Source organism: Terrapene carolina, unplaced genomic scaffold (genome assembly GCF_002925995.2).
Source record: "Terrapene carolina triunguis isolate 2854851 unplaced genomic scaffold, T_m_triunguis-2.0 Scaffold511, whole genome shotgun sequence".
Lineage (NCBI taxonomy): Eukaryota > Metazoa > Chordata > Testudines > Emydidae > Terrapene > Terrapene triunguis.
The window spans coordinates 1,208,070-1,220,672 of NW_020664862.1; the positions used below are offsets into that span (position 1 = coordinate 1,208,070).

At 46.5% G+C, this 12,603-nt stretch overlaps 1 protein-coding gene across 1 annotated transcript; it reads right to left on the bottom strand.

The window, feature by feature from the left end:
• Positions 1-10,231: 10,231 nt before the first annotated feature.
• On the bottom strand, positions 10,232-11,167 carry LOC112107351 (olfactory receptor 51G2-like). The gene has a single exon (XM_024201008.1). It carries the CDS (start codon positions 11,165-11,167, stop codon positions 10,232-10,234), a length of 936 nt encoding a protein of 311 aa, XP_024056776.1.
• Between the last annotated feature and the right edge of the window lie 1,436 nt (positions 11,168-12,603).

Below are 12,603 nucleotides of genomic sequence, written 5' to 3' on the forward strand. Positions count from 1 at the left end.
AATGTACTCGGTAGGTCTGAGAAGTTTTGAACTTTCCTTCCTAAAAGGAAAAAGAACATGAGACTAGATGATATTTAGCTAGACATCATTCTGCTCTGAGCTGAAATCTAGAGACTCTCAGGAGTTCAAGGTAGATCAGGAAAAACATAGTCATGGATTTACAGCACCGATAAGAAGATGGGCACTGCCAGACTGGATCAGACCTATAGTCCATTTAGCTCAGTATCCAGTGGCCAATTCCAGATGCTTGAGAGGAAGGTTCAAGAAGCCCTGCAATAGGCAGCTATGAAATAACTTGCTCCCAGGGAATGTTTCCTCCTGACACCCAGCAGTTAGACATATTTTGTGGTGTAAATCAGGAGGGCTTAGAACCCTTACAAGACTCTTTAAAAAATCCTCATTATTGTAATTGGATTTTCAGGTTAACCATATAAATATCCCGCCCCTCTTTGAATCTTGCTAAGTTTTTGGCCCCATTGATATCTTGTGCCTGGGAGTTCCACAGCCTATTGTGCATTGTGTGATTTTGCAGTTCTGACCTTCCCATAGACATCCTTTTCTGGCCCGCCACTTTGGAATATGGCTCATTTTATCATGACATGTATAAACACATGGCAATTGCATGGTTAAAAACGGTACTTGTATTTATATGTCCTGCATTGAAGCTATTTACAAATATGTTTCATTGCCTCATTATATGTATTTTTTTTATTTTCTCCACTCCGGAGGATCCCAGATATGCCAGTGCCTTTTTGCACTACATGGGATAAATTCTTGGGTATAGGTTCTGGATTCAATAACATTGACTTCAACTGCGTCACTCCAGATATACATGTGTAAATTCGATCAGAACAGGGCTTTATTAACTTTCCCTTAAAAAATGTTCCCAGTGATACACTCTGACCCCAAGAATCCCTTCAAGAGAAGCTGAATCTTGACTGAATCCAGAGAGTTCAATCACCCAACAAGTTTCTCTTCATCGTCACAGATCCTGCATCCTCTCCCCATGCAAGGGTCTGTAGATATCTGCAAAGTTACAAACTAACACAGACAGTTACTTCAGCTGGGCAGGGAAAGGGTTATCCTCACACATGGGTGAATACTGCAAACACTAAGTTTTCACTAGTATCCATTTGAGTGTGAAGTTACTTCAGGCATGTGCGTGTAACAGGTGATGGGCGAAAATTACATACAACCACTATTGCATTCCCCTTTCCTGGATCTCAGCTCTACTGTTTGCTTAAACACAGACCAGCAGTTCTGATCTCTCAGGAGTTTTTGGAAAGTCTCACACAGTCTGGAAAAGAGAAGACTGAGAGGGGACATGATAACAGTTTTCAAGCACCTAAAAGGTTGTTACAAGGAGGAGGGAGAAAAATTATTCTCCTTAATATCTGATGATTGGACAAGAAGCAATGGGCTTAAATTGAAACAAGGGAGGTTTAAGTTGGACATTAGGAGAAACTTCCTAACTGTCAGGGTGGTTAAGCACTGGAATAAATTGCCTAGGGAGGTTGTGGAATCTCCATCATTGGGGATTTTTAAGAGCAGGTTGGACAAACACCTGTCAGGGATGGTCTAGATGGTGCTTGGTCCTGCCATGAGTGCAGGGGACTGGATTTCATGGCCTCTCGGGGTCACTTCCGGTTCTATGTTTCTATGATTCTATGATTAAGTAGTAAAGTTACCACTGCTCCTTCCTGTACAGAGATTCCAACAAATTTGCTGCTGGCTTTCAATATACATGCTATGTCATCAGAGATTGATTTCCAATGTTTGCATTACAATGAAACATTTTGGCCTAACCTTTACACGTCTGTACTTTAGTACACACATGTGAACCCATTATTTCCCCTCTTGTCGACTTTCAGAGATAATTTCTCATTTTAGAGCCGGACTTAAACTGTAGCCTCTGTCATCTGGATATCTTCAGATCCTGAAAAGATCCCAGCATTTCAGCCCTCATTCAATCACTTGTCAGCAAACAAAAGTCTAGTATCCTCTCTGCCTGGGGTAATAGCTGACTGGTTCTCCTCAGGTTCTGGTATTGTGACAGACAGAGCTGAGCTGGCATAATGAATGTGTGTGTTAAACCCAGTTCTGGGGATGTTTGCTGTAGAACTATATTGGGTTAACTATTGGGGTGTTTATGTTACAGCTATATTAGGTTAAACCAGTTTGGCGTCTCTTAGTTTAATAGCAGGCTGTTAGAAAACAAGCAGGAAGGGAAGCAACAGCTCCAGAAAAGCCATCGTTCAGTAAGTACTTCATGGCAGTTGAGAGACAACACCAGAGCTACTAGCTGGGAATAGCCTATTTTGGAGCTCCAGCCACATTACACAGCTTGTATCAGCGCTAGGAATCTCTTCAGAGGAGGGCAACTGTTGCTGAGAAGCTCTTCAGACTGACAGGGACCGACAGGAGTAGGGAAGTCTGCCTGTGTCCCCGTCAGAGTGGGAGGGCTTGGGGTAAGAGACATGGACAGACTGTTGTTTGAAAACGCTTTAATTCTCCCATGTTACACTTTATTCCTTGTGTTCAGACTAAACAGTATTTTGGTTCAAGGCGGCTGGCTGGTCACTCGTCTCACTGCTAGTCAAATGCTCACAAAGGGAAGAACCACAGGCAGAGCCGGCTCTAGGCTTTTTGCCGCCCCAAGCAAAAAAAGTTAAAAAAAAATAAAAAGGGGGCCGGAGTGCCGCCCCTTGAAAAGTGCCACCCCAAGCACATGCTTGGAGCGCTGGTGCCTAAAGCCGGCCCTGACCACAGGTGCTGAACCCACTCGGACCAGCTGGGCAAGCACAATTTACCCGCAGTGTGCTGTAGCCCAAGGCCCAGCCTGATGGTGGGAGGATCATGGGATTCCACCCCATGAATGGGAAGACTACAAGGCCTGACATCTGGCACTCAGAGACTAGAGAGGGGGCAGAGATGCCAGGAGCCCCATAACTCTCAGGGGTATCTACAGGCTAGAAGTGCTGGAGCCCTCAGCCAGTCAGGATATATGCCCTATCGGACCTGTTACCACAGAGCAACGCAGCTCTGAATTCCTGCCTTCACAATCGTGCCAGAGAATAAAAGCTTTGAAAGTGCATTTGCTGATTAAATTTCCGGGAGCAAATAAACAGAAGGTGATTTGGGAACTATCACTCTAGGGGGATTTCTCTCACTCAACTCCTCACAGGATCGGGCCCAGAGCACACGCCACCTCTAGAAATGCTCCCCCCTCCCCAAAAACCTGACTCAGAGCATTGAGTTTTAACCCTCCGACTCGCTTTGAATGTCAGATTTCTGTGTTGCTTGCACAGCTCACTGCAGAGCATGGGAAGATGTCGGGGAGAGGTTCCTAAGCTGCCTACTGCTGCCTGACCTCCTTCCCCGTCAGTGAGGCACCCCGACAGCCCCTCTGAGTCCTCTGCTGCTGCACAGAACATCTGCCAATGGAAACAGCTCGCAGCCTTTACACATCACTTTGCATTTTAAAGATAGTGAAACCTGCCAACGTACCCAATTCCTGCTAGAAGGGGAGCCGCTGGCACCAGAGGTCTTCACCCTAAAGGACAAGGTTTCATCAGAGACGTTGCACGGGCAGCAGGCAGTATCTGTTCAGAAAGGGAGGCAACCGTCTTTATGAAGCATGTTTGCACATTCCCTTGGGGGCCACTGGGCCATCAGGGAAGCGCAGCTGCTTGGGTTAGCGTGCACGAGCTTTAACCCCATCATGGCCAATGGCAAACTTCAAAGGCCAAATCACAGGGGATGTGCGGTGAACCTACCCAACCGGACGGCAGCACCAGCCCAGCTGCAGGTTCCATTCCTGGAATCTGGGCTTGTTGTCACTGTTTGTACTGTTCCGATTAGTCACATGGCTACCTCCTGGGCAGCCAAGTGGTAACATTGATGCTGTCACAGCTGTGATCTTGCTGAAATAAAATAAAATAAAATGGAAAAATTGATAATAATATAGGACCAGATTTCTCCCTGGCAGCCCCCTGTCTTGCATTACAAACCCAGGGTGCAGGCCAGGGGAAGGAGATTCCACAAGGCTCCCTACATGGAAATTTCCCTCAGATCATTGCAGTAGGGAAGGTATCGTCCCTTCTCCCTGAAGAATGAAAAGGGAGAGCAGGATCCCTGGATCCCCAAAGTTCAGAAAAAGAATGTTACGCCATTGTGTATGCTCTGAAAAAGCTACGCCCATACATTTGGTGACGGCGTTTCCACCTGTAGACTGACCATGCTGCACTGAAGTGGCTTCACACAGTCAAAGAGACTAACAAAAAACATCTTCGGTGCAGTTTAGCTCTTCAATACTTTGATTTTGAGATACAACACATTTCAGGAGCCTCTAACAAAGTGGCTGATGCACTCTCCTGGGAAGGTTTCCCAGAATCAGCCGGGTAAAAATGTCGCTGCATTCTAAGTCATTGTAGTCCTTCAAATGTAAAAAGTTCTGTTTAGTTCTTCATGTAATTATTAGTAAAATTAGCACTGCATGTAACTTATTAACTCTGTTTCCTAAACCTCCAGGAAGAAATCCCAGCCAGTGTGGACCTGACCTGAACCAGGATAGCCAGCACCATGTGTGATTTGGGGGGGCGTGTGATAAATGAAGTGGGGAGTGGGGATAGCTCCCTTTTATGAACATCCAGCCAGCCAGTTAGCTGTAAAATCCCTCTTGGTGTCTGTTCTCTGCTTCCTTTACCTGTAAAGGGTTAACTAGCCCACAGGTAAAAGAAAAGGGAGTGGGCACCTGACCAAAAATGCCAATGGGAAGGCTAAAACTTTTTAAAATTGGGAAAGAAACTTTCCCTTTGTCTGTCGTTCTCCGGAGAAGGAGACATGAAGCAGCAATTCTATAAGCAGGAATGCTGTGTAAGGCTTGAACCAGGTTTAAAAATTCATCTTCCATACCTAGAAGAAATCATTGGACAGGGCATGTTTAAATAGATGCAATTAGGTTTATTTCTTTGTTTAGGCTTGTGGATCTCCTCTATGCTAACCCCAGATGCTTTTGTTTGCTTGTAACCTTTACGCTGAACCCCCAAGAAAGCTATTTTGGGTGTTTAATTTTTGGAATTGCTCTTTTAAAATCTAGCAAAAGCCCAAGTTCCAGATGTATTTTCTTTCTTTTTGTTTTTAATAAAATTTACCTTTTTTAAGAACAGGATTTTATTTTTGGTATCCTAAGAAGTTTGTGCATATGCTGTTTGATTAGCTGGAGGCAACAACTAATTTCCTTTGTTTTCTTTCTCAGTGTGTGTGTGTGTGTGTGTGTGTGTAAGGAGTTGAGGGTACCCCACAGGGAGGAATTCCCAAGTGCACCTTCCTGGGTCCAAGGGTTTTTTTGCATTTGGGTGGTGGCAGCATTTACCAACCCAAGGTCAGAGAAAAGCTGTAACCTTGGGAGTGTAATACCAGCCTGGAGTGGCAAGTATTAATTTTTAGAATCCTTGTGGGCCCCCACCTTCCGCACTCAGAGTGACAGAGTGGGGATTCAGCCTTGACAGCATGTGACCAGACCACATGACACTGAAATCTATTGTGGGTACTAGTAATTTTCTTCTATATAACATGGGGAATAACACCATCTCTTGGCCTCACTCCCCACACAAGTGAACTCCTGAAAACACCCGAGGAACAAAGACTGAACAGAGGGAAGTGCTAGTTCAGCCTAAAGGGATGTCTAGCCTGTTTATGAAAACTTGGTGGTCTGCTTGTATCATCAGTCAGCGTGAAAAATTACTAATTCAAGTCCTATCTATCTAGTATGTTAGCCTTCATTTGCAAACTTGTTTATTTGCTAGGTAATCTACTTTGATCTGTTTGATAACACATAACCATTTAAACTCTATCTTTCGGTGGTTAATAAACTTGTTTTATGTTTGATCAAACCCAGTGTGTTTTGAGTGAAGTGTCTGGGAAAATCTCAGCTCTGTGTACAAAGGTTGTTGAATATCATTTCCACATCAATGGGAAAGCGGCCGATATTAATGAGTTTGCATTGTACAGCTCCCTTTGCAGTGCAAGATGGTATAATTCTGAGTTTGTACTCCAGGAAGTGTGTAAAGCTGAGGAGTTGGGAAATTGGCCGTTGTTTCCTATTTGCCCTTGAGTGGCTTAGCTAAAGCATTCAGGTAGCTCAGTTCGGTTTGTGGCACCAATCCAGTTAAAAGACAGGAAATAAACGGTAGGAATAAATGGTCAGTTTTGCACAGGGAACTTTTTATTATTATGTGCCATGCAGGTTCCAGGGTAGTTGAGGAGGCATTATGGGCTACTCAGCTTCTTCAGTAATCTCGCTGCGCTCCATGGAGATTACTGATGGAACCAGGAAGCTGAGAAACACATACCACTGTGACAGGTTGTAACCCCCAGGGTGCAGTCTGGGAGCTGTGGGAACCACTGTGCCCCTTAACCCTCCAGTTGGGCTGACCAATCTTACACTGCTTTGTTGGTGACAAAGACAGCCTCTTCAATCCCTGTTTTCACCCAACACAACAGTAGGTGGTGCCACACACCCAGCTAAGCTACCTGGATGCTTTAGTTAAGCCACTCAAGGGCAGGCTGGAGACAATAGACAATTTCCCAGCTCCCCAACCTTTGCTCCCTTACTGGAATATAAACCCAAGCTCATTAATATAGGCTGCTTTGCCCTTGATGTGGGAAGGATATACAACAGCCTTTGTACACAGAGCTGAGATTTCCCCCAGACACTTTACTCAAAGCACACTGGTAAAAATAAAGCATAAGATAGTTTTATTAACTACAAAAAGATGGATTTTAAGTGATTAAAGTTGATAGAAATCCGATCAAAGCAGATTACCTAGCAAATAAACAAAAAATGCAAACTAAGCCTAACACGCTAGATAGATTGGATATGAAATAACAATTTTTCACCCTCGGTGATGGTACAAGCAGTCCACCAAATTTTCAAATGCAGGCTAGAAATCCTTTGAGCATGGGATCAGCACTTCCCCCTGTTCAGACATTGTTCCTAAGGTGTTTCCAGGAATTCTCTTTGTGGGGAGTGAGGCCAAGAGATGGTGTCACTCCCCATGTTATATAGTAGAAAAATACAGGTACCAAAATGGAGTTAACTGTCTTGTAGTCTGGTCCCAGGCTTTTGCATGCCCTACTGTGTCATAGCAACCATTATCCATAGGCTGTCCTGAGTGTTCTGGGAAGGCTGACCAGATGGAGTATAACCTTCTTCTGTTGTTTCACCTATGTCCCAGTACCCGGAATAGGCCCTTCACAACCAGCTGTCCTGACTGGAAGCATTTTGCCTAGTGGGTGTCACCCATGTGTAACTACATTTGAAATACAGATACATAGTCAATATTCATAACCTCAGATGCAAAAATGATACAAGCACACAAATAGGATCATCATATTCTGAAAATCATAATTTTTCCATACTAAACTCCCAAGACATTTTTTATACAAGACACAACTAACTATATCATAATCATATCACAAGGATAGCACTAAGATCAATATCGGGGGCAATTTCACAACCACCTCCTCAGCTGCCCTGGAACATGCATTGGGCATATAAAAAGCTCAGGTTCTTTGGGAAGAGACAGGCTTTGGGGTCTCAGGAGAGTGGGCTCGGCATGGCTGGGGGCGCTCCAGCCAGCCTGGGGCTCCTCCAACATTGGGGGTGGAGGGATCATTGGTTCAGCCATGGGTCTGTGGAAGCTCTGGGTTGCTCTGGGAGCAGGGGGCTCGGCACTCTGGCTATGGTGATTGTGCTGAAATGCTCGGCATCCCTGTGACACGCCATCACTCCCCTCAGAAATCCAATACCTACCCCTCACTGTCACTCCTGAACACCCCCACATCTGCCACACACACACCAAGGTGCTGGAGTCACAGAGCTTCCCACAAGCCAGCTGTCACAGGAGGCTGTAATAAGAGGCCTTTGAAAGACAAAGGTCAGATGTGTTGCTCTGTGGAACCCTGACATAGCCCTGATCTTAGGGTATCAGTGCATCTGAGCACCTTGACTATCTTTATCCTCCCGCCACCACTGTGAGGCAGGGCAGGGCTATTATCCACCTGTGCAGAGGCTCAGAGACAGCCAATGGCTTGCCCATAGTCACACACAGCAAGGGACTCAAACCCAGCAGTCCTGCCCAGACCACCGGACCAGTCTTCCAGCCATCTGAACGCTGACAGGCCCGGCTGGATTCTCTGCTCTGCCAGCAGAGCTCCCCCCTGTGCTACAGAGAGCGGGGATGACAAGGAGCCAGTTACAGTGGTTTGATTTGCTGGCCTGTTCTCTCCCTGCCTCAGCAGAGTTTAGAGCAGCCTGGGGGCTGGGCATTATCTGGTGATAATGCCTTGCAAGAGCACAGCACACTCTGGCCAAGGCTCTGTGTACGGGAGCCACCCCAGACTGCCTCCTTCAGGTCTGAGGTAGCCCTGCAGGTGTCCTGCCCTTCCCTCTAAGGTCCTTGCAATGACTTACTCTCAGTCTGGGATACTTTAAAAAGGAGCCTCCTTTGAGGGGTCACATTAATTCAGTCTTTTCCAAAACACAGGCTCTCCTACACTCCAGCCCCATCCTCCTTCTTTACTCAGGAGTCCCCCCACCCTGCTTGCTGGGGTCTGCATTGCTGCAGCCTTACTGGCTTCTCCCCAGCTGGTCCCCAGGATATCTCAGTCCCTTTCCCGTGGGCTGAGCTGCCTGTCCCCTGCTGGTGTTGCCCATGTTGCGAGAGAGGATTCAGCCTGTGTCCCACCTAAGGCGCCTCCTGTTTGGCATGGAGTGAGGGATTTCCCAAAGCAGTAACTATTCCCTGCGACCATCTTCGTCTCTCCCACTAGCTGCCTCTTCTAGGCCTCTGTCAACTCCAACAGTCAGAGGAACTGTAAAGGGCCCCACTCTGGATCAGGGGTTGACTGACCCCCCCTTATCTCTCCTAACCCTAAAGGGGACAGTTCCCAGCACACCAGCTCTAATGGCCACTGAATTAGGGTGGACCACCCATCCCCAATTGGGCAGGAGAGTCCCGAAATGCAGAGTTCGAGTCCTCCTCTGGGCTAGATGACTTCAGAACAGCATTTGTCCTGAATTACCTGCCGTGCCAATCCACGCCTGCCCAAGGATCATGGGCAGCGCCATCCTTTTCACAGTTAGGGGGCTGAGGAGATCCTTAGCCTGCCCTTGCTATGAGGCCACACCCCCTGACTGGGGCAGGTGGAGGATCTGGGGTTCCCCAGAGCAGCACTTGCTCCCTGGGCGCCTCTTACCATGGCCTGTCTGTGACATCCAACCTAGTCAGTGGGTGAGGCTTGGAGAAAGAGGAGGAGCAGGGGGTGGGAGTTCGGGAGGAAGAAGAGGGCCGGGGTGAGGCCATGTAGGGGGCAGGGCTCCTGCATGTGGCTTTTGAAAAGGTGTTCACCCTACTCTGAATGGGCTGGGCTGGGCTGGGACAGGAGATGACCGTGACTCTGTTGGGGAGGTGAGGCCTGTTTCTACCCCTTTGTATTACTGGGAGAGCACAAACAGAGGGGAGGAGTAGGAGGGAATATGCTTCTGTGTGCTGAGTCATCAATAAGGGGTGGGGGATATTACCTGAATGGCTTCTCCTGGGGATCCTCTGTTAATCAGGTCTCTGACACGACTCAGTCACAAGCACCTGGCTGAGGGCGTGGGGGAAGAGTGGGTGACTGTGTCCCTTGAATAGCCCCTGTCCACAGCTCGTGCAGACCAATGGATTATGTAGCTCCCAGAGTGATCATTAAGGGCCAGAACTGTGACTACAGAACAGCTCTGCAGCTTTTTTCATGACCTGTGGATGTTTAAATAGAGATGGAACGGTGTGACAGGCCAGGTGTAATGAGAAACAACATTCACATCCCGTCTCTTTATTGACTGTATCAACAGGAATTCTGAGGTCGGAGTAGCCACCAATATGGCTCTTTACGGGCCAACATTCCACTGGTCCCTGGGCTCTCCACGAACACAGTCACTTTGTAAATGCTGCTGCCTCCCCTGGTCTCCTTCGCGCAGTGCCCTGTCCTCCATTAACAGCGCGTGGGAACAGGCCCACTTCCATTGCTCCAGGTCTTACACCCCATCTGAACTTCTCTCTAAAGAGTGGAAATCAGTAGCTCTTGTAGTCTTAGACATAAGGGTCCAGGATGGAATAGGTGGCCATGGCCTGTTTTTCTTAACCCCTGTATCACCAACCTTGCAGCTGGATGATGAACTGACTATTCATTTAAAAAACACCTTGATTATCCTCGCACGAAGATGTTTGCTTTTCACGCTGTACACAATTGGATTAATCAAGGGCGGGCCCAGCAAGTAGATGTAGCCCAGGAGAATTTGAAGCAAGGGAGAAGAGCCCTTCCAGAATCTGTGTGTGACAGTCAGGCTGAACTCTGGCATGTAGAAGACCAGGACGGCGCAGAGGTGGGAGACGCAGGTGTTCAAGGCCCTGAGGCACTCCGTGTGGGATGTGATGCTCAGCACTGTTTTGAGGATCATCACATAAGAGAGGAAGATGAGCAGCGAGTCCAACCACACCGTTATGAGTGTAATAAACAAGCCATAGATGTTATTGACTGCGATGTCCGCACATGCCAACTTCATGATGTCCTGGTGCAGACAATAGGAATGGGAGAGGACATTGGCTCGACAGTATTGGAAGCGTTTCAGGAGAAAGGGGAATGGTAATGCTACAGCCACCCCTCTTAGCACAAACACCAACCCCATCTTGGCTATTCTCGGCAGGGTTAAGATGGAAGCATATCTCAGTGGGTTACAGATCGCAATGAAGCGGTCAAAGGCCATCATCAAGAGCATGGAGGATTCAATTTTTGCAAGAAAGTGGATAAAGAACAGTTGGGTAAAACAAGCATTGAGGCTGATCTCCCTAGAATTAAACAAGTATATGCCCAGTATTGTCGGTATGGTGGATATTGATATGCCAAGGTCTGTGATGGCCAACATGGAAAGGAAAATGTACATGGGATCATGGAGGCTTGGATCTGTTTTTATAATGAATAGAATGATTGAATTTCCTACTATTGAAATAACATACACTAAGCAGAAGGGGATAGAGATCCAGAGATGGACGTCTTCCTTCCCAGGTATCCCGGTGAGAAGGAAAACGTCAGGGTTGAATTTGGTTTCATTGACAGCTGACATAATGGACTGAGAAGGTCCGATGAGTTTTGAACTTTCCTTCCTGAAAGGAAAAAGAACAAGAGACTAGATGATATTTATCGAGACATCATTCTGCTCTGAGTGCAATTCTAGAGACTCCCCGGAGCTCAAGGAAGATCAGCAAAAACATAGTTTTGGATTTACAGGATCAATAGGAAGATAGGCACTGCCAGACGGGATAAGACCTGTAGTCCTTCTAGCCCAGTAGCCTGTAGCCAGTTCCACAAGCTTCAGAGGAAGGTGGAAGAATCATAGAACTGGAAGGAACCTCGAGAGGTCATGAAGTCTAGTCCCCTGCACTCATGGCAGGACCAGCACCATCTAGTCTTGCCATAGGCAGCTATGAGATAACCTGTTCCCAGGAAATTTTTCCCCTGACACCCACCAGTTAGACGTATTTTGTGGTGTAAATCAGGAAGGTTTAGAGTCCTTCCAAGAGTTTTTCAATAAATCCTCACTACTTCAATTGGATTTTCTGGTAAGCCATATAAACACCCTGTGCCTCTTTGAATTCTTCTAAGCAACTGGCCCCATTGATATCTTGTGGCTCAGAATTCCTCAGCCTATTTGAGTACTGTGTGCTTTTGCAATTGTGACCTTCCCGCAGACACCCTTTTTGGCCCTCCATTTCTGAGTGTGGCCCATTGTATCATAACATGTGTGTAAACACATGGCAAGTGCATGATGAAAACAGTCATACTATTTATCTATCCTGCATTGAAGCTATTTACATGTTTCATTGCCTCATTATATATATTTTATTTACTTTATCCAATCTGGAGAGTCCAAATTATGCCCCTACCTCTTTGGAGCACATGAGATAATTTTTTAGTGCCATGTTCTGAATTGACTCTAATGGAATCACTCCAGATTTACATGTGTAAATTCAATTAGAACAGGACTCTATTACCTTTCCCTTGCCAAATGCTCCCGGTGATACACTCTGATCCCCAAGAATCCCTCCAAGAGAAGCTGAAGTGCTTTTCCTAGCCAATGTTGACTGAATCCAGAGAGTTTGATCATCCTACAGACTTCTCTTCATCCTCACAGAATCTGCATCCTGTATTAGGCAAATTAGAAGTGTGACAGATAACTCAGAGAGTTATTTCAGCTGGGCAGGGAGGGGTTGGCGTCACAAACACTACATTTGCACTAATATCCAGTTGAATGTGCAAGTTACTTCAGCCATGCTCGTGTAACAGGTAATGCGTGTAAATTACACTGAAACCACTATTATGCTCCCCTTTCCTGCACCTCAGCTCTACTCTTTGCTGAAACACAGACCAGCGGTTCTGTTCTCCAGGACTTTTTGGAAAGTCTTGCACAGGTATTACAAAGTTGTTGAGTGCACGACCCTGAATTCCTGCCTTCACAATCAAGCCAGAGAATAAAATTGTTGAAAATGCATTTGCTGATTA

Bases quoted from the DNA above. Each gene is read 5' to 3' on its own strand.
- LOC112107351 (XM_024201008.1), bottom strand. From the start codon at position 11,167: ATGTCAGCTGTCAATGAAACCAAATTCAACCCTGACGTTTTCCTTCTC.